At 40.7% G+C, this 27439-nt stretch overlaps 1 protein-coding gene across 1 annotated transcript in view; it reads left to right on the top strand.

Moving 5' to 3' along the window:
• Nucleotides 1-27439, top strand: part of GTF2F2 (general transcription factor IIF subunit 2) — a 150125-nt gene that overhangs the window by 5751 nt on the left and 116935 nt on the right. The window contains exons 2-4 of the mRNA XM_032611582.1: nt 8057-8130; nt 19062-19080; nt 20294-20438. Coding sequence (XP_032467473.1) covers nt 8057-8130; nt 19062-19080; nt 20294-20438 — 238 coding nt within the window. The remainder of the gene's footprint in view (nt 1-8056; nt 8131-19061; nt 19081-20293; nt 20439-27439) is intronic.

Genomic DNA, 27439 nt, shown 5'->3' with positions numbered 1-27439 from the left:
TGACCTGTAGCTTGAGCGAGCGGATTGATTCATCCAACAAGCTTTCCGTGATCACCAGTCATTGTTCTGGGCTCTGAGTGTGTTATGGTGAGCAAGAACAGACAGGCCTGGGCTCTGTAAACCCGGATCTGTAGTCTGTGCTGGAGAGAGACATCAGTCAAGTCCTAATGAAGGCGGTTCCAGACAGATGAGGGCACTGAAGCAAGGAGTACTGTTGTGTGAGTGTGAATAGCAAAGGAACTTGACTTAGTCTGGGAGGTCAAGGGAGTTTCCCTGAGGAAATAATGCTTAAGTGAGTCATTTTCTGGTCTTGGGAAATCTGAGAAAACATCCCTGTACTCATTATCTTGTCTTCATCTCATTTTCTTTAATGAATGTGTAGACAGTGGAAACAACACAGATATCTCACAAGTGACATGTTGACAAGAGTGTTTTGTGGAAATTTACTAAGAATAGAATTCAGGTGTTCTCATCCAGAAACAAAGGTAATTATGTGAGGAGACGATATGTTAATTAGCTTGACTAGCGTAATCATTTCACTGCATATATCAAATCATCATGTTGTACACCTTAAAAATAAAATATAATGTTTTAATTAAAAATAGCAGCTGTCCAGGGGCTTCCCTGGAGGCGCAGTGGATAAGAATCTGTCTACCACTGCAGGGGACATGGGTTCCATCCTTGGTCTGGGAAGATCCCACATGCCACGGAGCAACTAAGCCCGGACACCACAACTACTGAGCCTGCGCTCTAGAACCTATGCGCCACAACTACTGACCATGAGCCTAGGGCAACAAGAGAAGCCTGTACACCGCAACAGAGAGTAGCCCCCGCTCGCCACAACTAGAGAAAGCCTGCGTGCAGCAATGAAGACCCAACGCAGCCAAAAATAAATAAAATTAAATCTTAAAAATAAAATTAAAATAACAATAAAAATATCAGCTGTCCAAAAAAAGTATTTTGGAGCCTTGGAACCATATATACCGTTATTTTTCCTTTTCCTTCTACCTCTTTTTTCACAACTTAATGGGCTGGGACTTCTGGGAAGCCCATTTCCGTAAGCTCTTGGTGTAGAAAGTTATATATGATTGACATAGTATCCTCATTGTATTCTGTTTTTCATTACAAGGGTATAGTATTTTGGCAGCCTTTTGAATTAAATAAACTGGTAGGCTTACCTGGGAACTTCCTTTTTTCTTTTTTTTTTTTGGCCACATTGCACGCAGCATGCCAGATCTTAGTTCCTCGACCAGGGACTGAACCTGCGCCCCCTGCAGTTGGAAGCGCAGAGTCTTAACCGCTGGACCACCAGGGAAGTTCCGTGGGAACTTACAGTTTTATTATAACAATGATGACAATGCAGTATGAGTTCCAAACTTGTTTTTATCAATTAACTTCTGGGACGTAATCTTTGTTTTAGTTGGCAATTGCTTGTATTAGATACAATTATTGTACTGGATTTGATTCTTAAATTTGTTTTAGTGTATGATATATACTTACTTCACTTAGAACTATTGTCTTGTTGTTTGGTGGCCTAAATTGTAGTCTCCAGCAGTTTGATCATAGAATCTTCTGACCTGGTTAATGTATTGAAGAACAGTGGTCTCATCAAGAGCTCCAGAACATTCTTTTTTTTTTTAATTAATTAATTTATTTATTTTTGGCTGTGTTGGGTCTCCGTTGCTGCACACAGGCCTTCTCTAGTTGTGGCGAGCGGGGGCTACTCTTCGTTGTGGTGCGCAGGCTTCTCACTGCGGTGGCTTCTCTTGTTGTGGAGCACAGGCTCTAGTCATGCGGGCTTCAGTAGTTGTGGCTCACAGGCTCTAGAGTGCAGGCTCAGTAGTTGTGGCATGCGGGCTCAATAGTTGTGGCTCATGGGCTCTAGAGCACAGGCTCAGTAGTTGTGGCGCACGGGCTTAGTTGCTCCGTGGCATGTGGGATCTTCCTGGACCAGGGATCGAACCCATGTCCCCTGCATTGGCGGGCGAATTCTTAACCACTGCACCACCAGGGAAGCCTCAAGAGCTCCAGAACATTCTTGTCTTCCCTTTATCTTAATAACATTTCAGGGAACCAGCAATGAGGGGACAGTGGCAGGTTGGAAAATGCTCCACTCTACTATTGGTGTTTTCCTCTCTTCCCCCATATTTTAAGGTAGATCTCTGAAATAAGGTTTCCCTTTGAGAATGCAGTGAGAGTTATTAAAATTAAATTCTGTATCCTGGATTTATCCTAATAACACCATCATTTTCATTACACTAACATTTCTTCAACAATATCCAGTCATTAAAATAATAACTCTGTTCCTACTGTGTGCCAGGCTATTCTAGATGCTAGGGATGTGGCAGTAAACAAAACACACAAAATATCTACCTCGTGCAGATTGCATTCTAATGGGGAGGGAGAATGGACAATAAACAGATATGTATATAGCAGGTGATTAGTGCTCTGAAGAAAAACAAATCAGGGTAAAAGGTGTAGAAGGTAGCTGGGGATGCTATTTTAATGGCGTGGGGAAGGGCCTCACTGATAAGGTGGGCCTTGAGCAGAGACCTGAAGGAAGTTATGGGGATGCCCTTCAGATATCTGGAGGAAGAGCATTCCAGACAGAAGTAACAACGAATCAAAGGCCCTCGGATGGGATGGTGTTGGGAACGTTCACAAATCTGTGTGATTAGAGTCGAGTGAAGGCAGTAGGAGGGTCATGAATCCATAGATCCATGAGGCCATGGATTGCAGAGGGCTGAATCATCTAAGACATTATAGAGGATTTTTACAATGAGTGACATGGGAAGCGAGTAGCCATAGAGAGGCAGCTTGGCATGCTGACGGTGGAGCTAGACTGCCTAGGTTAGAATCCTGGCTTCCCACCGCTAGTAACTGTGAGACTTTGGACAAATGATAACTTTTTGGTGCCTTAGTTTCTTCATCTGCAAAATGGAATAATAATAGAGTTGTTATGAGGATTAAGTGAAGTAAAATTCTAAAGTGCTTAGAAAAGTACCCGGCACATGTTAAGCACTACGTAGATGTCTGTTAAATAAATTGAAAGGCTTTGAGCAGGACAGGATCATGTGACTTTGGTTTTAATATGGTCACTCTGGCTGCTGTACTGAGGCTAAAGTGTGCATGGACAAGAGTGGAAGCAAGGGAATCAGCAGGCTCTTACAGTAAGAGATGGCTGTTACAAGAGATGATGGTGACTTGGATTAGGCTGGTAACCCTGGAATTGGTGAGAAGGACATGGAGTCCGGATGTAATTTGAAGGTGTTGCTGACAGGCTATGTTAGTTAATTGGATGTGGAATGTGAGAAAAAAGGAGCCATTCAGGGTAACTCCACTTTCAGACTGAGTGCCTGGAAGGACGGAGTCGACTTTTACTGAGATAGGAAAATTGCAGGAGGAACAGGTTTATGAGGGAGAAATAAGAGTTCTGGTGTGGATATTTTGAGTTTGAAATGTCTAGTGAATATTCAGATGGAGAGTTTGAGTAGGCAGTTGGATATATAAGTTGGGATTTGGAGGGGAGAGCTATAAATTTGGGAGTTGTCAATATACAGAGGGTATTTAAAGTCAAGAGATTGGATGAGATTACATAAGATTGAGTGTGGATAGAGAAGAGGAAAGGTCTGAGGACTGAAATCAGGGCCCTCTGAGGTTAAGAGGTCAGGAAGATGAGAATCTAGATGTGTGGAGACCAAAAAAGGAGAGTCTAGAGAAGTAGGAGGAAAATGCAGAGAGATTGGAGTGACGTGAAGCCAAGTAAAGAAAGTGTTTGAAGGAGGAAACAGTAAGTTCTCAAGTATTGTTGATAGGTCTGCAAGACGAGGACTAAACATTGGCTTGGCGATATGGCGAGCTTTTGTAACCATGGGAACCAGTTTCAGCAGAGTAGTAGCGGGGAAGCCTGTTTAGAGCAGAACAAAGTGGCAGAGGAGGAACTGTAGGCAGCCAGCAGAGATGGCTCTTCCAAGAGCTTTGCTGTAGAGAGGCAGAGAGACGGGACAGTGGCTGGAAAGAACTTTAGAGCCTGCCCTTACCAGGTGTGTGATCATGAATTACTTTGCTAACCTCCCTGTGCCTCAGTTTCCTCATTTGTAAAATGGAGACAATAAAAGGATTGTGTGAGAGTTAAATGGTTAATATATTTAAAACATTTAAAAGAGTGCTTGTCACTTAATGTGTTAGTTATCTATTGCTATATAACATTATCACCACAGGCTTAAAATAGTGTGCATTTATTATTTCATAGTTTCTGTGGATCAGGAGTCCTGGTGTGGCTTACCTGGGTCCTCTGCTTCAGAGTCTCTCACAGGATGCAGTCCGGGTGTCAGCCAGGGCTGGACTCTCAGCTGAAGCTGTGCCTGTGGAAAGATTGTTTCCAAGGTTCCGTGGCTGGCAGAATTCAGTTCCTCTAAGGTTGTGGGACCGAGGGCCTAAATTCCTAGTTGACTGTTGGCTGGAGCCTGCCCTTAGTTTCCTGCCACATGGGCTTCGAAGCAAGACAGAGATCACAATCTGATGTAACCTAATCACAGAAGTAACATCCCATCCATCACCTTTGCCATATTGCATTGACCAGAAGGAGGTCACAGGTCCTATTCTCACCCAGGGAGAGGCAGTTACCCAAGGGTGCGAATATCAGGAGGTGGGGATCATTGGGGGCCATCTTAGAGTCTTCTGCCACATTTAGTAAGCGCTCTGAGTGTTAGCTCCCACCATCATCATTGTTACTGCAATGGGGGAATGATTACGTAAAGGGAGTGGAGGAAAGGGTAAAATTGAAAGAAAGATGTCCTTGATTAGACTACAGGGAAAAATTCAGTGCACACCTGGAGGGATTGGCCATACATAGTTCACCTGTTAAAAGGGGAAAGCAGAGTAAAAGCCCCACCTGTGGCTAAGCGGTAGATTGATTGATTGACTGACTGATTGATTTTTTGGCCAAGCAGTATGGCATGCAGGATCTTAGTTCTCAAGGCATGTGGGGTCGAACCCGCGCCCCCTGCAGTGGAATCTCAGAGACTTAACCACTGGACTGCCAGGGAAGTCCTAAGTGGTAGATTTGGAAGTATCCTTTTGATTGTTCGTCTTTCCTCAGTGGAAGAGGAAGGAGGAAGTGTTACATATTTGAGGAGTGAAGAGAACGTGTGACCTGTCTGCAGTGGCTTTCCCACTGCAGGTGAGAATTGACCAGGGAGGTCGAGAAATTGCCTGGCACGTTGAAGGGCTTACTTGATGTTAGTAGCCGTGTATTTCAAGGGAGACCGTTGAGCATGATTGTTTTTCTTCAGCTGCTCAGGTGCAAGTGTAGAGGAAGAATAGAGCACGATCAAATAAAACAATAAATAGATAAATTCATAAAATAAGTAGTAGTATAGCTTGGCTTTAATCCGGATGAGGTTCTGCCAGGCCAGTATGATGGAGGGAGTTAGGGGCAAGAGAATGGTTATAATGATGGGTTGTGAAATGTAGCTCCATTAAAGAGAGGCGTGAGGACATAAGCAGACAGGGACAGTGTACAGATGTAGAGTCTATGATTTGAGGGATGGAAGAATTGTTGGAGTCGAAGTACTGAGGAAAGGGCCAGGAAGTTAGGAGGTGGTGGTCAGAATTGTTCCTTGAAATACAGTTTGCGGAGAGGGGTACTGTTACTGATAATGAGAAAGTTTTACAGTATGTAAATGTAGGGCTCATTTGAATCAGTAACTTGGAATATGATGAAGAAAAGCCACCATCTTTCCCCTAAAGACTTTGTTAGGGAATACAGCTTGTGATCTCTTGGTAGAGTAGGCTGCTATCTGTAGAACATAATTTTCTCTTTGTGTTAGAGTAATTGACAAGAAGGTTACCTGGGGCTAAAAATCAAAGACAAGCAAGAAGCAAAGGCTCACTTGTTAGGCATTATTTCAAGATTGAGGCCATGAGGGAATAATTTACATAGTTCAAGGATTCAGGGTTTTATTTGATGTTGTAACAGGATCTTTTACATACTCTTATTTAGTTGTATAACAAAGAGAGCATCTGACCGATCTGGAGGCCTCTCGCGGCTGTTACTAGCTAACCATGTTATTTCAACCCCCTGAGCCTGGGTTTTCTTATCTATAGAATGAGGAGAGCGGAAGCAGTTTTGCAGGGTGATTGGGAGGATTAAATGGCATAGTGGGTATAACATGTGTAGCCCTGTACCTGACACTGTTGGCTCCCTTCCCCTTCATCTTTTCTAGCATATTGTCTGACACAGTAGTTGTTCAGTACATTTCAGTGTAAAGAATGAACAAATACCATTAGGATCTTCTTTCATTCTTGAATTTTTACTATATCCAGAGCACTGCTATTTGTTTGACTAATGGTCAAGTGGTTCTTTTTGCAAAAGAAATTGTGCTAGATAGAATTTTTTTTTTCCTTTCCAGCCTTGGAAGGTCTCTCTGACTCAGTTACACATTCATGTTCATGTTGTCATTCCAGGATTACTGTGGGAAATAATAATGACACCTGACACTCACTGAGTGCTTGTTTGTGTGAGGCATTATGCTTCATACTTTACATGTACATATAAAGTATGAAGCATGCCTTAAAAGTATGTACTGATTCCCGAGTTCAAACTACTTGTTAGAAGAAATGAGATAAGGTCCATAGTAGACATTCAGCATATATTCCCTTAATCTTTTTGAGAATTAAAACCCTTCTGATTACATATATCTAATTTCAGACACAACACAGTTAAGAACATAGATGCTGGAACCACACTGCCTGGATTTGAATCCTGGCTCCTCATTTGCTAATTATATACCCTTGGCTAAATTTTATAGTCCCTGGGTGCTCCAAATTCATAATCTGGAAAATGGGGATATTCCCTGGTGGTGCAGTGGTTAGGAATCCACCTGCCAATGCAGGGGACACGGGTTCGAGCCCTGGTTTGGGAAGATTCCACATGCCATGGAGCAGCTAAGCCTGTGCGCCACAATGACTGAGCCTGTGCTCTAGAGCTCACAAGCCACAACTACTGAGCCTGCGTGCCACAACTACTGAAACCAGCACGCTTAGAGCCTGTGCTCTGCAACAAGAAGCCACTGTAATGAGAAGCCCGTGCACTGCAAAGAAGAGTAGCCCCCGCTCACCGCAACTAGAGAAAGCCCACATGCAGCAACGAAGACCCAACGCAGCCAAAAATAAAATTAATTAATTGATTTTTAAAAAAGTTCCCTGTAGAGACGTGAGGTATAAATGTATAAAAAGTGCATATAAGTGTCAGGAAAGTACTATTATATAACTGTTAGCTGTTATATTGAATAATTTCTTTTATTTCAGCAGATCCTTCCATCATATTGGTCAGTTATAATCTTAGACATAATAAATACATGTAAAATATATAAAAATATAAAATATGACTTTTGAATCATCTTAAGCTCAGTAGTGTCTCTAAATAATATCATGTCAGGTGGCGCCCTGGTGGCGCAGTGGTAGAGAGTCCGTCTGCCGATGCAGGGGACACAGGTTCGTGCCCCGGTCCTGGAGGATCCCACATGCCGCGGAGCGGCTGGGCCCGTGAGCCATGGCCGCTGAGCCTGCGCGTCCGGAGCCTGTGCTCCGCAACGGGAGAGGCCACAGCAGTGAGAGGCCCGCGTACCACACACACACACACACACACACACACACACACACACACACACTAATAATAATAATAATAATAATAATAATAATATCATGTCAGAATGTTATGCTCCTCCAAGAAGCCTCTTCTGGTAGCCTTTCTCATCTCTGAACTTTTATTGGACTTATCTGGGAACATAAGTTAGCACTTCATTATTGTTAAGTTATATGGCCAGTTTTAGTTTTGTGTCATCACCTCAACTGACTTTAAACACTTTGAGAGCTAAAATCATTTCTTACATATCTTAGTACCTCTTTAGTGCAAAACATATAATGAGAGCTTGCTACTTAATTAGCAATTATTACAGACAGAAAGTATATATAGAAACCATATATCACTTTATGTTTAAAAAGATTTGTTAGCATCTAAAACATAGTCTAATAGTGTCTTATTTTGTTTTAGGTTCCTAAATATTTGTCACAGCAATGGACTAAAGCCCCTGGAAGAGGTGAAGTTGGGAAACTGCGGATTGCCAAGTAAGTTATTTATGAATTTTTGACATTTTATAAAACTTTTTTGAATTTTTTTGTACAAGTGCTTTTAAATGTAATTAGAGTTCTTTTTCAAACAGAGAATTTACCTGAAAAATAAGAAGTAATGAGCATGCCAAGGCTTGTCAAGAGATGATTAGGTGCCCTGTAAGGATTCGTGTGTACACACACACACACACACACACACACACACACACACACATTCCTCTAATGAAAGGTGTAAATATCAAGTAAAATTTATTGGTAAAGCCTATTGGCAGTGAAGTAGCAGAGTATGTAGTTCCCTCATCCATCTGTCCGCTCCGCATCTTTGAGGAGGTATGCTTGAGTTGGGCATAACTGGATGCACCAAGTTAAGGACTTCAGGAGAAGGATTTTGCCATTGTGCCACCATACCTATTTATAGAGGCTTTGGAAGAGGGTGGGGAACACCTAGTAAACAATCTAAGAGTATTGTTTCCTGGTTGAGAAAATAACCTTGTTTGAAAAGGAAGCCTCCATAGCTCAGCTGGTGTCAGCCATAGGCCTTGTGTTCCCCTCTTACTGTCCATTCATTCTTAATCCAGCTCTAATCAGATTTCCATGCCCACTACTCTATTCAAATGGCTCTTGTATACCACCAATATCCACCTCTTTATCACTGAGTTTTTGTTTCGTAACAAACCACCCCAAAGTTTAGTGGCTTAGAACAAAACCATTTTATTAGCTTATAATTCTATGGGGCCGTTCTAGACAGTTCTGGTTGAGGCTGACCTGGCTGGTCTTCCTGGCTAGAATGGCCTCATTTATGTGTCCGGTGGTTGGCTTGCTGTCAGCTGGGGCAGTTGCCACGTGTTTTTCATCTCCAGCGTGCTTCTTCACACGGTGGTGAAAGAGTTCCTAGTAGCAAGAGAGAGGGAAGCCCCACTACACAAGTGCTTTGCAAGCTGTGCTTGCATCGTGTTTGCCAAATGTAAATGTAACTTGCAGTAGACTCTACCTCTTAATGGGATTTGAGGCAAATAATTTGTAGTCCTAAAATTTTTTTTTTTTTTTACAATCTACCACATCCACATTCTTTTTTTTTTTAAGTTTTTAAAAAAATTTATTTTTGGCTGTGTTGAGTCTTCATTGCTGTGCGTGGGCTTTCTCTAGTTGCGGAGAGCAGGGGCTACTCTTCGCTGTGGTGCGCAGGCTTCTCATTGCATTGGCTTCTCTTGCTGTGGAGCATGGGCTCTAGGCGCGCGGGCTTCAGTAGTTGTGGCACGTGGGCTCAGTAGTTGTGGCACTCGGACTGTAGAGCGCAGACTCCGTAGTTGTGGCACACGGGCTTAGTTGCTCTGCGGCATGTGGGACCTTCCCAGACCAGGGCTCAAACCCGTGTTCCCTGCGTTGGCAGGCGGATTCTTAACCCCTGCGTCACCAGGGAAGCCCCTACCACATCCACATTGTTAAATCTAAGAGTCAACTAGCAGCTCTTCTCAATTGACATTCAACAGAATTTGACATAGTTGATCACTTCTACCCTCAAACCCTTTTTTTTCACCTCACTTCTGAGACATCACTCTCTCGCTGGCTCCTTCTCATCTTCTCAATTTCTAAATGTTATTTGGACACCTTCTGGGTTTTGTTCTTTGGAGGAGCAATCCTGTGTTCTTGGATGATGTCATGTCTTTAAAGTAAGAAGGTTTGATACTTTCATGGTTTATGCCCTAAATATCAATATTTTTGTTCTTTATCTTACTTGCATTTGTTTCAGACAGATCTTTTAATTCTTCCTTTTGTTTTCACAAGATAATTATTGGAAATGGGCATGATTTTATATCCAAAGTTCTAATGTTAGGTAGAGAGAAGTAACGTCTTCTTTTCTTAAGAAACAGCTACATGTTTCATAGCAGAACTGGGCTTAAATTCAGTCCTTTGAGTGGTAAGGAAACTCCAACAGGTTCCAGTGCCAGCTCTGTCACTTACTATCAGTGAGACTTTGGACAGATACTTAATCTTCTGAGTTTAGATTCGCTACCTTTCCCTACCATGAATATTGCATTCCTGAAAACCTCTGTGTGAAGAAAATACCTAGTTGAGGAATGTAAAATCTTTTGGTGTGGGGAGGAGGGAGCTGGTATGGGAAACAGAGTTAAAGGAGCCAAGCTCTAGGGAAACCTATGTAAGCGCTAAGTACTGCTTTCATCCCTAAGGTAAATATTAAAGATAGCATGCTAAATAAACAGTAGTGGGTGTGCTGTGATCACCTTTTCTTGATCACCCTTTGTTTGGAAGAAAATTTCAAGCTTGTCCTTAGTTTAAAGCAGATGTTTTACATAGTTACATCTAATATGCATAGGGAGGCCGTATCCCTAGGTCGTGACCCGTTTACATGTTTTACAGCGCTGGTTTACATATTTTTCCTGTGTAATTATTAATAGTGTCCCCTCTTTCACTCTCCAGAGTGTCCTGGTTTTGGCAATAAACTGTATGTTTGCCCTTAATATTAACAGATGTGTGTATGTGTATTTTATATGTAAATTAAAAATCTAGCAGATTTTCTACCTAACATGAAATATAATCTTGCCGTGTAGAAGAGCTAGATGCTTTTAATGGTGGGAACAGATTTTTAGTAGTTGGTATCCTAAGATTGCTATGGAAATGCTTGAAAACAGCTTGTTCTAGAGTAGGTCTACTGGCTATCTTATTTATGTTTCTAATTTACTTAGTTTTCATTCTTCTTACTGATTACCAGATTAGAGCAAGGAGTGGCTTAGCAGTGCCTGTGACTAAGCTATCAATACTTTAATTTCAGCTAAATATGACTCATCAAGGTTTTGTGGCTATAAACAGAAGGCTCCATTAATAGATGATTGTTGTTTAGGATGAAGTGGGATGATAACCCCACTCTTCTTTGCCAGTGAGCTTCCAGAGCAAACAGTGTGTTCAGTTTTTAGTGCTACACTTAGAGACGTGGACAGATAAGTTCATTCAGGGGAGTGAGACTAGGACAATGAGAAAACTAAAATCAATTTCCTGTGAGGAACGTTTGAAGGCACGATGGCTGTTTAATAAGAGACGACTTAGGGCAAACCAGTGAAACTGTCTTCAGATATTTTTAAAAACTAGAAGATGTATGATCAACTATTGATCCTTAGAGGCACATTAACCATTTGGTGGGTTATCTGTGTGGTTGAAAAAACGTATATTTGGGTAAAAAATGAAAAATACCTAAGGTTTTAAAAAAGCAGTGTGGTATACCGATAATGAGTATGGACTCAGGAGTCAGTCAGCTCTGGGCTTTATCCGGGCCTTGTCATTTCCCAGCTTTGTGACTTCGGGGAAGTTGCTTATCACCCTCTCTGTTTCCTCATCTGTGAAAAGGAGATGGTATTAATACCTCATAGGTTAAGTGCATGTAAAATACTCCGTAAGTGTTCACCTGCTGTCATGCCCCACATACCACAGAGTACAGGCAGTAGAGCCTGCATCGTGTCTGGCACCTCCCCTCCCCGTCAGCTCTCCCAGAGTTAAGCAGCAGCACCAGCTTGCTGTGCAGTAGGCCAGAAGCTAGGGAGAAATACATGGTGTGTACGCTGATTCCAGCAGAGACAGGCACTGTGGAGTAAAGGAGTCAAGAGAGGCAGAGGGGAGGGGAACACGTGCTGCTGGGAACGCAGCTCTACCCAAATTTGGTTCTTGTAATACCTGAAAAAAGGAGAGTCCAGAATAAGATGAGAGTAACAGCTTCTTTTAACAGTTGGTAACATTTGGGCCATTTTCGTCAAGCAATTCATGCCATGTCCCTAAATCACTGTACTTGGGCTATTCTTATACCTTTGGACATCTGATGTGTACTGCATTTTAATTGGTTTATAGTTTTGCTTTAGTTTGTTTAATTTTAAAACCAGCCTTTCTACATTACCACCCTGCCTCAGCAAACTTCAGTTTTCAAAATGTTTGATATATGTCCTATTTTACTGACAGTCATACAGTTTGTGCTAATACAGCTTCTTTCAGAGACGTTTAATTTCTTGTTTTATTTCTAAACACACTTAACTTCCAAGGTCATATCGGAGCCCACTAATAATAGAAAATATGCAAATAAAAAACATCAGTGAGATAATTTTTTGTTATAAAAATTGACTAAGTTTAGAACAGTGTTATACTGTTGATAGGAGTTTAAATCAGTACAAACTTTCTGAAGGGCAGTGTGGCAAAACATATATGTATATCAATGCACATATATATACACACACATATACGTATATAATACACACACATATGTACAGATACACATTGCTGATCAAAACAAAGTAGAATAGTAATCCCACTGTTTCCTCTGCCGGTTAGTTCACAGTGCAAGCATTATGTTCAGGTCTTGGTGCTGCCCTTACAGAAAGACGCTGAGAGACTCAATTTATCATCATTTATTCTGATGTTCAAATTGTCCAAAGTTTAGCCAATGGAAGCTCCTTCTAGCTGGCACTCATGATCTTTGTTTTCTTTATTGTGGTAAAGAATACATATAGGGCTTCCCTGGGGGCGCAGTGGTTGAGAGTCCGTCTGCCGATGCAGGGGACGCGGGTTCGTGCCCCGGTCCGGGAAGATCCCACATGCCGCGGAGCGGCTAGGCCTGTGAGCCATGGCTGCTGAGCCTGCGTGTCCGGAGCCTGTGCTCCTCAACGGGAGAGGCCACAACAGTGAGAGGCCCGCGTACGGCAAAAAAAAAAAAAAAAAAAAAAAAAGAATACATATAAAATTTACCACCTTAACCATTTTTAAGTGTGCAGTTCAATAGTGTAAGTCCCATAGACTTCGGGCATGTCTTCATCATTCTTTGAGCACTTACTTTTTGTTAAGGAAAGATGTTTTAGACTCATCTTGTACATTTCTGTCTGAGCCCTAGAGTCAGTCATTTCTCCAAAGAGGCTTGGTTTCCTCTAGAGGAAAATGGGATTTGGAAGCTAAGCTCTGGATACCACAGGCGCTCATGGCTGCTCCCAGACCCTCTAAGTGGCTGTGTATGTACACACACATACCTCTAGGTCTGCATTTATTTTTATATTTACGTGTGTTGAAGATCATGAATTTATACCAATACCCAGGGGCTCCCCTGGTGGCGCAGTGGTTGAGAGTCCGCCTGCCGATGCAGGGGACATGGGTTTGTGCCCCGGTCCGGGAAGATCCCACATGCCGTGGAGCGGCTGAGCCCATGAGCCATGGCCGCTGAGCCTGCGTGTCCGGAGCCTGTGCTCCGCAACGGGAGAGGCCACAGCAGTGAGAGGCCCGCATACTGAAAACAAATAAAAAATTATACAGTATCCTATACCAATACCCAGCTCCAGTTCAGCACTACAGGGTGTGTTCTAGTTTCCTCCCTTTTCATATTCGTACCTCTTTTCTGAAAGTGAGAAACCTGGTTCCTGTTATTCTTAATATATTCACTTATTTGTTCAGGCCTCTGTTCTTACTTGTTCAGAGTCCCCCACTTCTCCCCGCATTGGTGATTGCCCTCCTCACCCTCCTTGCGCTATAGCAACCCTTGTTAGGCTGTTGTTAACCTTTGCCGCCCTCCACAGGGATGGTCTCCTCAGCCCTTCTAGGCTTCCACCCCCTGTTCTGAGGCTGCCCTCTCCTCAGAGGCATGCCTCCTTCCCCTGCTAGGGCTCCAATAGCCTGTTTCGGGCTGTCCTTCCATGTGGATGCCCTCGCCTCACTAGGCTCTGACCCATTTCTTGTTGAGCTGTTCCGTTATGGGGTGCCCTCCTTTACCCCACGGGCTCTGGCGCCTTGCCCCGGCCCGCCCTCTCTACCCCAGGCACTTCCTTTCCACTTGGGCTGTGACTGCTCTGTTCAACCCACTCTGCAGATGCCTACCTTGCTTGGCCTCCCCTATTGGGTTTTGAGCTATATTGTTCAAGAAGGGGACATATGACTAGGAATTCAAAACGAAACAAAACAAAAACCACAAAAAATCCTGTGGGAACACAGGGTTATTATTATTTGGTTGGTTTTCTTATCCTGAAGAAGCAGGTGATTTATTGGTTATCAGTAATTAGTGAAAAGTCTGGCCCCATTGGTGTCAAATCTAAGATGTATTTTAAGAGTGTAAGAAAAAGGAAAGACATTAATTTTTTTTAAAAAGGCAAGAGGAACGAGGTTGGAGTCTAAAGAAGTATCTGTGGAGTATTGAGAAACAGACTCAGAGTAACGAGAAACATTATGAGACTTTCAGTGAAAGGGTGGGCCAGGTGTTTACTTCATCCATTTCTGAAGCCATTACTGTGTTTTACAATAGTGGATGTTTATAACTTTGACCACAGATCATCATGGGAAGGGTATATTTTAGTTGTAATGTAGAATGACAAAAGGTCACGTATACTTCATACATTCATATACCAAGACAAAGCAATACATAATCCTTTTAAAATAAATTTTAAGTTTTCAAGGGTTAATATTTATTCTAGAAAATTAACTCATCCAGAGTTGATCAATCTCTTATCACTCCAACTAAGGTGTTATTATTATACAGTTGTCCCTTGAACAATAAGAGTTTGAACTGCACAGGTCCACTGATTATATGGGTTTTTTTCAGTCAGTATATGCTACAGTTCCACACGTTTGCTGTTGGTTGAATCCATGGACATGGAACCATGAACATAGAGGGTGTCGTCTGCCCTAACCCTTGCATTGTTCAAGGGTCAACTGTATATGAAAAGGAAGTTGACCTCCCCTCCTGTGTTCCCTAATTGCATCTGGGTGATTTCTAGTCACTGACGGGAAATGGCAGCATGATCTTTAATCCATCCTTTTTCCTTTGCTGCCCACTTTCAGTCATTTCCTCTTCTATCAGTGGTTTTTTTTTTTTACATCTGTATTGGAGTATAATTGCTTTACAATGGTGTGTTAGTTTCTGCTTTATAACAAAGTGAATCAGTTATACATATACATATATTCCCATATCTCTTCCTTCTTGTGTCTCCCACCCTCCCTATCCCACCCCTCCAGGCAGTCACAAAGCACTGAGCTGGTCTCCCTGTGCTATGCGGCTGCTTCCCACTAGCTATCTACCTTACTTTTGGTAGTGTATATATGTCCATGCCTCTCTCTCACTTTGTCACAGCTTACCCTTCCCCCTCCCCATATCCTCAAGTCCATTCTCTAGTAGGTCTGTGTCTTTATTCCTGTCTTACCCCTAGGTTCTTCATGACATTTTTTCCCCTTAAATTCCATATATATGTGTTAGCATACGGTATTTGTCTTTCTCTTTCTGACTTACTTCACTCTGTATGACAGTCTCTAGGTCTATCCACCTCACTACAAATAACTCAATTTCGTTTCTTTTTACAGCTGAGCAATATTCCATTGTATATATGTGCCACATCTTCTTTATGCATTCATCCGATGATGGACACTTAGGTTGTTTCCATCTCTGGGCAATTGTAAATAGAGCTGCAATGAACATTTTGGTACATGACTCTTTTTGAATTATGGTTTTCTCAGGGTATATGCCCAGTAGTGGGATTGCTGGGTCATATGGTAGTTCTATTTGTAGTTTTTTAGGGAACCTCCATACTGTTCTCCATAGTGGCTGTACCAATTCACATTCCCACCAGCAGTGCAAGAGTGTCCCTTTTCTCCACACCCTCTCCAGCATTTATTGTTTCCAGATTTTTTGATGATGGCCACACTCCTCCTTGAATTCTACAGCTGTCTGGTTCAGGCCTTCATTACTTTTTATATGCGTTTCTGCATTAACCTCAGTTCAATTCAGTAAACATTACGTGAGTGCCTTCTGTGTCTTTCCCTTTGCTTTGCCTACAGTGCCTCTCTCTTAGGGTAGCTAAATTCAATTCCTCTAGAAGGAAAGTTCTGGAGAGATAGGGAAGGGACTGTAGTGAATTCAGTGCCTGACTGCATGTTGAGGGGATTGTTGTCATGCCGAGTTGGGAGCACATTGTTGCCAGATCTTCCGGTCTTGTAAGAGAAGCTGGAAATTCATTATTTTTATGTGAAATCTTAAACTTTTTTCACCTCTTTTCTAGGTACTTCCCCAACAAAAAGAAGATTGACATTGTATTTTAATGTATGAAAGACTGGGAATTCCTACAGTAAACAAATCTCTGTAAGAATCTGGAATCCTTAGTCTGGCCTAAAAGGCTCTTTACCACTTGACTTCAACCTACCGTTCACTGATGTTAGAAGGAATATGCTGGATACTTTCTCATTTCTGGTGTTTAGTTGGATTCTTCTCTTAGCCTGGAATGGCCACTTGTTGTTGATCTCATCCCCCACTTAGTTCATCTTTTCCTAGCTTTCATATCTGCATTTCCATGACAGTTTGTTATACCTCTGTCTTGAAATTATTGTCCTGTTTGTAGTTGTTCATGGATTGGAGCTGTTTTTTTTTTTTCATTAGACTGGGACCTTCTTGAGGATAAAGACCTATACTCATACTATACCATTTGTCACAGCATTTGTCACAGTGCCTAGTGGATGTATAACAGACACTTAATGACAGTGAATGACTGGACCACTGAAGGAAGACAGGTTGGAACTCAGCCGGGTGTTATGGAGAACTAGCAGTTTTCTAACTGGTCTCCATATCCATTCTATGTATATTTTCTGATGTCAGTCTCTTGGAACATGTCTTTGTACTTGTTATACTTTGGTTCAAACAATGCTTGTAGCTCTCCATTGCCTAAAGAGTGAAGTCCATGCTCTGTGCTGTGATATTCAAGATCTTATATGGTCTGGCCCCATTTCTCCTTTATAGTTCATCTCCTACTATTCTTTATTTTGTACTTTCCCTCCCAGCCAAATCTGATCACATTTTCCTGGCTTTGCTTAGCAATTTACTTTGCTTTTTTTTTTTGGCCCTGTCATGAAGCATGCAGGATCTTAGTTCCCCCGACCTGGGATCAAACCTGCGTCCCCTGCAGTGGAAGTGCAGAGTCTTAACCACTCAACCGCCAGGGAAGTCCCACTTAGCTATTTACTTTTGTTTTTTTTTTTTTTTTTTTTTTTTTTTTTTTTTTTTTTTTTGCTGTACGCGGGCCTCTCACTGCTGTGGCCTCTCCCGTTGCGGAGCACAGGCTCTGGACGCGCAGGCCCAGCGGCCACGGCTCACGGGCCCAGCCGCTCCACGGCACGCGGGATCCTCCCGGACCGGGGCACGAACCCGTATCCCCTGCATTGGCAGGCGGACTCTCAACCACTGCGCCACCAGGGAAGCCCTGTTTTTTTTTTTTTAACATCTTTATTGGAGTATAATTGCTTTACAATGGTGTGTTAGTTTCTGCTTTATAACAAAGTGAATCAGTTATACATATACGTATGTTCCCATATCTCTTCCCTCTTGCGTCTCCCTCCCTCCCACCCTAGGTATCCCACCCCTTTAGGTGGTCACAAAGCACCGAGCTGATCTCCCTGTGCTATGCGGCTGCTTCCCACTAGCTATCTGTTTTACGTTTGATACTATAGCTCAAAAGCTGCCTCTTGTTGAGCCAGTCCTTAACTCTTAAAATGGAAGAAGTGGTGTACTCCTACCTAATCCTAGCACATTGTGGCTCTCTTAATTAAAATTAAAATTTATCTCACTTTATAGTTATGCATTTAACTTTTTTTTTTTTTTTTTTTTTTTGTGGTATGCGGGCCTCTCACTGTTGTGGCCTCTCCTGTTGTGGAGCACAGGCTCCGTGGTCATGGCTCACGGGCCCAGCCGCTCCGCGGCGTGTGGGATCTTCCCAGACCAGGGCGCGAACCCGTGTCTCCTGCACTGGCAGGCAGACTCTCAACCACTGCGCCACCAGGGAAGCCCCTGGATTTAGCTTTTATATCTTCTGCTGGCTGGGGATAGGGGCCTTCCACTCAGTACTTTGCAGGTATTTAATACATGATTTTCTTTTTAATTAGGCTATTATTAGGGTGTACATTGATCCCATATTTATTAAAAAAAAGAAAAATTTAAAAATGTAATTCAAATAAATTAAAAATCGTATGGAAATATATTTACTGGGGATAACAGTAGATGTTAACAGTAGAATCTTGGCTAATTTAAAACTTTTGGGTTGTCTGTAATAAAATTATTTCTACATGGGCATATATTATTTTTATAGCAGAGAAAATTGCTTGTAATTTAAAAATAATTTTTGATCTTTAAGATTTTGTTAGGTAAGTGAAACTTCTTCAGCTAGACAAAATAAATAGTAAAATTTGTTGAAGTTCTATATATCTGGTATTAAATATGCCATTCACATGCTGCTGAATGCTAAAAATACTCAGAGGGCTACTCTGGTGGCGCAGTGGTTAAGAATCCGCCTGTGAATGCAGGGGACACGGGTTCGAGCCCTGGGCCGGGAAGATCCCACATACCGTGGAGCAGCTAAGCCCGTGCGCCACAACTCCTGAGCCTGTGCTCTAGAGCCCACAAGCCACAACTACTAAGCTCGTGTGCCACAACTACTGAAGCCAGCATGCCTAGAGCCGTGCTGCGCAGTAAGAGAAGCCACCGCAATGAGAAGCCCGCACACCGCAACGAAGAGTAGCCCCCGCTCGCCGCAACTAGAGAAAGCCCGTGCGCAGCAACAAAGACCCAACGCAGCCAAAAATAATAAATATCTAATAAATTAAAATGCTCAGAAATTAAAATAAGAATTGTAATAAGATCATTATTTGGATAAAATATTATTAGGTCAGGTTGTAATAGTGTTAAGAGACACAAACTCATAATATCTAAAATACTCATGTGGGATTAATGCGTATTTGTTTTTCCTATAGGATTACAAATAGAATAGTTTAGGAGAGCCAAGGATAAATATTAGTTAATTTCTGTAAATATAATATTTTTATGTAAATATGAAGTAGCATTATTTCTTTTAGTTCTTAGCTTACATTTGAAAAAAATATGAAATTAAATAATTGAAAATTTTTTCTTTCCTCTCTTTCAGAAATCAAGGAAGGACCGAGGTAAGATTATTTCTATGGAAATTTTATTTAAAACATTAGATTATTTTACTATGCATTAGTAATAGTAAAGAGAGGGTAGTGTTTGCGTTCTGGAAAACTCCACATCAAGCTGGTGGCTGGTCAGGAACACATGCTAGTATAAATGCCACTCCTGTGTGAATGAATAGGCTCCTTTCTACTTGTTCATGCTTAGCATTTTTCTACTTTGACCTAAATATCCCCTCTCTGGTACTCTGAAAGTTAGTATTGTTTCAGTAATACTTTAAACATTATTTCACGTTGGCAAATGCATTTGATTTGGATTTTTGAAGGCTTTAGATTTTGACCCATTAAGTCCAGGACATAATTTGCAGTACCTGTCGCATAGTAGAGAGATATTTAATAATACTTCATAATCTTTCTACGTGGTTAAGAGTTCAGTATGTTAAGTTTATAAATCCCTTTGATGTAAAATTTGGGGAGATATGGTAAAAATCGTTTTGAAAGAACACCTGCTGTGTCTTTTGATTCTAAACCTCAATATTGAGTTATCCTTACGAATATTTAGTTGTATTTGTTGAAATATTCAAAAGTAAAACAGCACCGTGTACTCATACAGTTACTGGATCTAAAAAGAAAGACATCCTCTGCTTATGGGAATGTTTAAGCTTCCTGAGTAAATAGCTCACTTCCCCCTGCTTCAAGTACATTCGCTTTCTTAATACTTTGAAAATGTTCAGTCATTCAGCAAACACTGTTTTCCTTCTGTGTGCCAGGCATTTTGCTAGGAGATGGATGGATGAATGGATGGATAGATCTGTCTGTCTATCTATCCATCTGTCAATCTATCCATCCATCCATCCACCTAATACTTATCTAATTTATTTAGGGGTATAAATATAACAAGACATGGTTTCTTCCTTGACCTCAGACACCTTAGGAAAAAAAATTTATTTCTATTTTGTAAATAGAAGTTTTTCAGCCATAGACCAGAGAAAACATTTGAAAGCTGTCTGTATAATGGTAGATTAGCCCCATTATTCTGACAAAAGGGGATGGATTCTCTTATTAGGACTAATTAAAAATTTTTTGACGAAGTTTTTAAAAAATGCTTAATAAAATGACTGGAAAAGATTCACACTAAAAAAGTATTTGATTTATAGTTAGAATTTCTGTACAGATACTTTGAATACAAAAATCTATTGTAATAAGCTCTGGTTCGTGTGTCTCCTAGGTGTCATTTACTTTGAATGAGGACCTTGCAAACATTCATGATATTGGCGGGAAACCAGCTTCAGTCAGTGCTCCTAGAGAACATCCATTTGTCTTGCAAAGTGTTGGAGGACAGACATTAACGGTGTTTACCGAGAGCTCATCGGGTAAGTGGGAAGAGAATTATTTAAATGCAATTCCTGTACATGTTGTGTAGATTTTCTCTCTCAGCGCATACTCTAAGGTCATTACCAGGGCTGTTCCACCTGTTGTTCTTTCTACCTCTTATTCATATCATACTACTTCTCTGCTCTAAGTACTTTCCTGTGACTGCTGAAATTTTGGCTGTTACTGGAAGGGTTTAATTTCCATTTGGGGCATGAAGAAATAGAACAAAGCAGATGGAAGAGTGTGGTGCATCAAGCTGTCTTCTAGGATGTTGAGGAAACAGTATTATGAGTTTTGCCAAGGTAAGGTCATCCTTGCCTGTTTTGGTAAATTAATATTCAGTAACTATAAGTTGTGTTTTAAAAAGTACTGCTGAATATTAGGGAATATTTAGTCAAAATAGAGGGAATATTTTGGCTCTTGTATGCTTTCTATACTTTTTAATGCATAGGGATTAATTTCTTTTAATCGGTATCAACTTCTAAGAAACTGTGTATAGTTTTTAATTTTGTGTGTTTGCTCTCAGATGTTTTAACAGTTCAGTAAATCAGAGCAGGTGTTCCAGTTTGTGAATTAAATATAAAGGGAACTTTTTTTGTGGCGTATGTAAGAGTATATGTTTATTTTCATTGTTTCTTGGTTTTTAAGCTTCACTGAATTTCGCATATTACTAGTAAAGCAGCAGGCCACCTCACTTTAACAGAACTAATTTCTCTTACCTGATTCAGAAAGTTTATTGGTTGTTTAAAAGAAAAACATCCATGGTTTTGTTGTATTTTCATTAAACATTACAAAGAAAGCTGTAAGATTGAGGACACGGGGAGGGGGAAGGGTAAGCTGGGACGAAGTGAGAGAGTGGCATGGACTTATATACACTACCAAATGTAAAATAGATAGCTAGTGGGAAGCAGCCGCATAGCACAGGGAGATCAGCTCGGTGCTTTGTGACCACCTAGAGGGGTGGGATGGGGGGGGGAGGGAGACGAAAGAGGGAGGAGATATGGGGATATATGTATATTTATAGCTGATTCACTGTTATAAAGCAGAAACTAACACACCATTGTAAAGCAATTATACTCCTATAAGATGTTAAAAAAAAAAGAAAGCTGTAAGAAATTATAATATGTTAAGAACATTATTGTTTAAATAGAGTATACAGTTGATCCTTGAAAAATGGGAAGGTTAAGGGCAGCAACCCTCACAGAGTTGAAAATGCGCATGTAATTTACAGTGGGCTCTCTGTATCCAAGGTTCCTCCATATCTGTGGTTCTGTGTGCTCAAACTTAACAACTGTAGATTGTGTAGTACTGTAGTATTTACCATTGAGAAAAATCCACATATAAGTAGACCTGTGCAGTTCAAACCCATGTTGTTCAGGTGTCACCTGTGCTCAGATAAATTTTTTGTGGTGTCTTGGATTGCCAATAGCTGCATAAATTGATGTCGAAAAAATTAGTCATTTTTTTTCCCCTGGGATATAGAATTTAAAAAAAGATTTGTATTATTACATTATTCTGTTACCATAATAATTTGTAGTGTAATATTATGGGAAGTAGAAAATGTTAAACGTATGCATTTTCTCCTGGAGAAGATTCAACCATTCAACAAATATTTATTGTATGCTACATTGTGCAGGGCATAGCATAGGCACATCCAAGGAATCTGAATTAGTCTTGCAACTGATGGGATTTAATAAGACCTATTGAACCTGTGAGGTTTTCTCTACTTTTGTGTGTGTCCCTGGAGTAGAAGAGGTGTTGGCACCAATATGATAAAAAGGAAGCAGTCTGGAAAAAAGCTTGAGGTAGGGAGACTTGAGCTTCCTTGGTAGAGAAAGGTGCCCTATTTCAGATTTTTTACCTCTTATCAAGTTGCTCATTTTTCCGAAGCATGATTCATTGCTGGTACGTATACAGAGGACAGTGGTTTAGAAAGCTAAGGTTTGTTATCCTCAAAATTAATCTTTCATTTTTAACCTCGTAAATCCTTTAGTTAGCATTGTGATCTTTTTGCACATTTTGTATTCACATTTCTGGTTACAGTGTACTCCAAAGTGAACATGGCATTATAAGGATTATCTTGCCAGGAATATGGAAAACGATCAAGATTGTCATCCTTTTTCTGGAGTTTGTACAACATGTTCTTGCTTTGTAGAACTGTGATGATACAGGTGCAGGTCTAAGTTGCTCTGTTAGGTGGTGCACACTATAAGGGAGGTCTTTGCTGCCTAATCTCGGTCATTTCTGTTTCACGTCGTTGTTCCTTAACTCTCTTTGCACCTTTTTAGGCCTTAATTTCCTTATTTATGAAATACAGATAATAGTTATTTACATTAGTGCATAAATATGAATATATTTAAAACACTTTGAATAATACTTGGTATATAGTACATGCTCAGTAACTATTAGCTGTTATTACTATTATTAATATTAGATTTTACTTTTAAACACTTTAGGTTTCAAATGTATTTTAAGGTGTGTGCATGCATTTTACCTATATCTGGGTGTATATCACTTGATAAAATTCAACCAGAAGAGATTTTTATGTTCAGTGTTTTTAATTGCCTGGAGGACCAGGAAAATTGCTCTAGAATCGTTAACGGTTCATTTCCTTTTCTGAGCCTCGCGTCATTTGCTGTTTCTACTCATTAAGGTATCAGTTGTAAAGCTGGGTTCCTTGGCTCTCTAGGAAGTCATAAATAGACAACAGGGACTCTGTGACATGTTTAAAATGCTAGCTAAGTGTATATCTGCATGTTTTTCTGCAGGACAGGACCCGAGCTTTCATTGGGGTCTCAGAGGGATCTGGGACCCAAAAAAGCTAAAGAGCCACCACTCTAGTATTAGCTTGGTTTGTCATGAACCTGCCAAAGTGTAAGTGAGTGAGTCATCTTACAATGAGCAAGCCTTTTATTTTACATTGAAATATACATGGAGGCGGACATTATCCTGAATATTTTTCCATTTTTCTCTCAAGCATAGAACTGTACCTTCTTATTAAAACAATTGCTTTTCTGGGCTCTTTATTTCTTTTTACTAGTGCCCAGGTCTATAAAACAGAATTTTATAAGAAAAGATTAGACCTTCACTTAAGTTCAGTGTGTGGAGTTTAATTTTAATAGCTTTATTTTCTCAGTTAACATACTTTTGTTGGTTTTTGAGAGACCGCTTTTGAGCCAGTTTTTCTGATGGTTGAATTCTACATATTTGAGTGTCTTTGGGGTGATGGGGTTAGAGGGGCCTGATGATATGTTTTACAATGCTTTCTCCTTAATTAAAACAATCTGCATTTTATGAGCATTTGATGAACACAATTCATTTGTTTCTAGTTGAGCATTCCTATCTCAGAGAATGGGTTTCATTTTTAAGGGCCATTTGGATTAGCCCTTCTTCCACCTCCAGATTTCTCCGTGAAATTCCAGATAATCCTGTTTTTCTCTATTAAATATTTCCATGGGGATCTCTATTAGCCTTATCTCTCTACCCTCATCTACATGGAAAAGCCTCATGTGTTTGGCCTTTTTTTTTTTGTTCTCCTTGGGCCTTCAGTTTAGTATTTTTATCTACTATTTTCTGGTAACCAGATAACTTCTGTTTTCTTTTGTCCTTTGTACGACTACCTTTGCTCAAACTTATGTTTTTCATTTTACAATTGCCAATTCTAGACTAAAGTTGTTCAACAGATATTTTTTTATGCTAGGCTCTACGCTAGAATAAGACTTGACTCCTGTCCAGTTGGGCAACTGATATGTGAAAAAATAATTGCTACAGAAAGTGCTCTGTTAGAGTTATGTACAAAAAAGAGTATGTACTTTGCCTGAAGGAACTGGGAGAGGCTTCAAAAGTGGAGAAAATATTTGAGCTGGACCTCAAATATATGAATAAATGCACATCAATAGGAGGGAAGAAAGTGAAGATAAAATGTATTTCTCTCACCTTCAAGTATCCTATTCTTCACTTAGCTTTCTGCTACCTGTCATACTCTGTCATCATCTAAAATCCGTTCAATGATCCTGGTTAGATCAAAGCAAAAAAGCTCAGTTGTGGATTTCATAGTCTAGTTTAGAGATGAAAATCTTTGTACTGGTACAGTGGCAGTGGAAAAGAGGGCTCCTGTTCTAGAGATATTAGAGGAAATTTGACAGCTTTTGGTGATGAATTGACTGGGCAGGGACTGGAAGAGTGAGAAGTCTAGGATGGTTTCCAAGCTTATTTGACTTGAGAATCTGGTTGAATGGTGAGACCATTACTGAGTTAGAAAGTATTGGAAGAAATGGGCAGGCTTGGAGCTGATGGAGGCAAGGTGACTTTTTTGCTCAAGTTTTCATTATCTTTTTTAAAAAAATCTATTTATTTTAGTTATTTATTTTTGGCTGCGTTGGGTCTTCATTGCTGCATGCGGGCTTTCTCTAGTTGCGGTGAGCAGGGGCTACTCTTCGTTGCGGTGCGTGGGCTTCTCATTGCGGTGGCTCCTCTTGTTGTGGAGCACGGGCTCAGTAGGTGTGGCTCATGGGCTCTAGAGCGCAGGCTCAGTAGTTGTGGCACACGGGCTTCGTTGCTCCGTGGCATGTGGGATCTTCCTGGACCAGGGCTTGAACCCATGTCCTCTGCATTGGCAGGCGGATTCTTAACCACTGCGCCACCAGAGAAGCCCCAGTTTTCATTATCTTTGACCCCTTTTTAGCAGCTCGTTAATTCAGAAAATTGGTATTTGTACCTAGTTTTTGCAAGCCCTCTTTTACTTAGGCCTGCGATACTTCAGTGAGCAAAATCTCAGCTTTCATAGTGCTTACATTTTAGTAAGAGGAGACAGCAACAAATAGTAAACATAATAAGTAAATTGTATTGCAGCCTAGAAGGTGGTAAGTTCTCTGGGAAAAAAGCAGGCAGTGGGATCAGGAGTACTAGGTTGAGGGTGGGGCTTGACATTTTAAATAGTGTGGTCAGATATGGGCTCATTGAGAAGGTGGGATTTGAACTAAGTCTTGAAAGAGGCAAAGGTTCTAGCCCTTGTGGAGTTAGTTATCCAGCTAGGAGTTTTCAAGGCAGAGGGAACACATTTGCCGTAAGGTGGGAGCAAGCCTGGAATGTTCTAGGAGAAGCAAGGAAGTCAGTGTGGGCAGAATCGATGGGCAGGGGGAAGAGGCCATTAAGCTGGAGAGAAGGGGGTTGGCGGTGGCAGATCATGAAGGGATTTGTGAACCATTATAAGGTTTTTGGATTTTTACTGAGTGAAATGGGGAGCCACTGGGGGTTTGAGCAGTGTAGTGATATACTCTGACTTACATTTTGAAGGCCCTCTCTGGCCAGTTGAGAAGAGACCATGAGGACAAGGGTAGCAGCTAGAGGCTATTGCAGTAATCCAGGGAGAGATGACAGAGACTTGGACCAGTGTGGCAGCAGTGACAAAGGTCTGTTTTCTCATCTGATGTTCATCCCATCTTTAGTTGTCTTAACAGACAATCCACTTGGATTTCTTATCACCTGAAACTCGGAAGTTATGAAATCAAATTGGCTTCTACATTCCTTTATTCTCTATGTATCCATATTTCTGTCAGTGATAACATCGTTCTTCTGTTCTCTTTGGCCATGATAGTTCTTGGCCTCCTCTAACTCTCACATTCAGTCAGTTGCCCACTCGGTCATTCCCATAGTAGACATCACACATACACATTTCTCGATACCACTTAATCCAAAATCCTCTGAAAACTTTCACCCATCCTCTCTATCCTCTTCTAGTCCAATCTGCTGGAATCCCTTCGCTCTCACAATAGCTTCCTGGCACTGCTGCCTCTCCTTTTCCCCTTGTTTTTCCTCTGCAGGGAATTTGTTTGCCTTTTACAGTTATAACCATTCTGCCCTTTATGGCTGTAGCCTTTTGATTTGATTGATTCTTCCTTCATCTGGACTTGTATGGCAGTAACGTTTGTATTACTCATTTTGTCCCGGAATTCAACCTTATGGGCAGGGGACTTTGGCTCGTGCTTATCTCCAGAGTGTCTATTGTAGGACTGAGCACATAGCACATGGGCCTTGTTAAAGCAAATACGTGTTGAAATAGTTTGTTTTCCTTTATTTTCTCCTAAGAATTACTAATACTCTAAAGGTACTCTTTAGTATGTTTTTAAGTGAGATGGCTTGTTAGTGACAAAAGGATAGATTTTCTTCCTTCAAAGTTAAGTCTTTTTCTTAGGACACTTGAGGTTCAGAATTGAATATTAAATTCCTTTGTTCCCTACTTTACTTCTTGCTCATTATATTTTTATTTTGGCACAGATGATTCTTCTACTTTCTCTTTGCTAATGAGATTAGCTCAGTGCTGTGTGATGTGACACTTGGTTAACCAGTGGACACATTATAATAATGCTTGGTGCATTTCCCCTGTTTGTTGAGAGTCAGTTGGTTTGAATTAAGCTTGACGTGTATCTGTGTGTGCTTTATAGCTTTCAAACTACAGCTGTTTTCTTTTTGAATTTTTTTCTTACTACTGCTTTTACATGAATTACCACTGTTGCATAAATTATCACCATCTGTATATTACTAATTGCCATTGCAGTGGGGACTCTGAGATTTTTTTTTTAACCGAAGTATAGTTGATTTATAATGTTGCATTAATTCTGCTGTACAGCAAAGTGATTTCAGTTATACATATATATGTACATTCCTTTTAAAATTATTTTCCATTAAGGTTTATCACAGGCTATTGAATATCCCTGTGCTATACAGTAGGACCTTGTTGTTTATCAATTCTATATGTAATGGTTTTGCATCTGCTAACCCCAAACTCCCAATCCGTCTTTCCCTCAACCCCCTTTCCCTTTTGGTAATCATAAATTTGTTTTCTATGCCTCTGAGTCTCTTTCTGTTTTGTAAATAAGTTCATTTGTATTATATTTTTTAGATTCCACATATAAGTGATATCATATGATATCCTGTCTTTCTCTGTCTCACCTACTTCACTGACTGTGATAATCTCTAAGTCCCATCCATGTTGCTGCAA

This window comes from Phocoena sinus, chromosome 18 (genome assembly GCF_008692025.1).
Source record: "Phocoena sinus isolate mPhoSin1 chromosome 18, mPhoSin1.pri, whole genome shotgun sequence".
Taxonomy (NCBI): domain Eukaryota; kingdom Metazoa; phylum Chordata; class Mammalia; order Artiodactyla; family Phocoenidae; genus Phocoena; species Phocoena sinus.
Note: the sequence above shows the minus strand (reverse complement) of the source record. Positions and strands in the feature narration are given on the sequence as shown.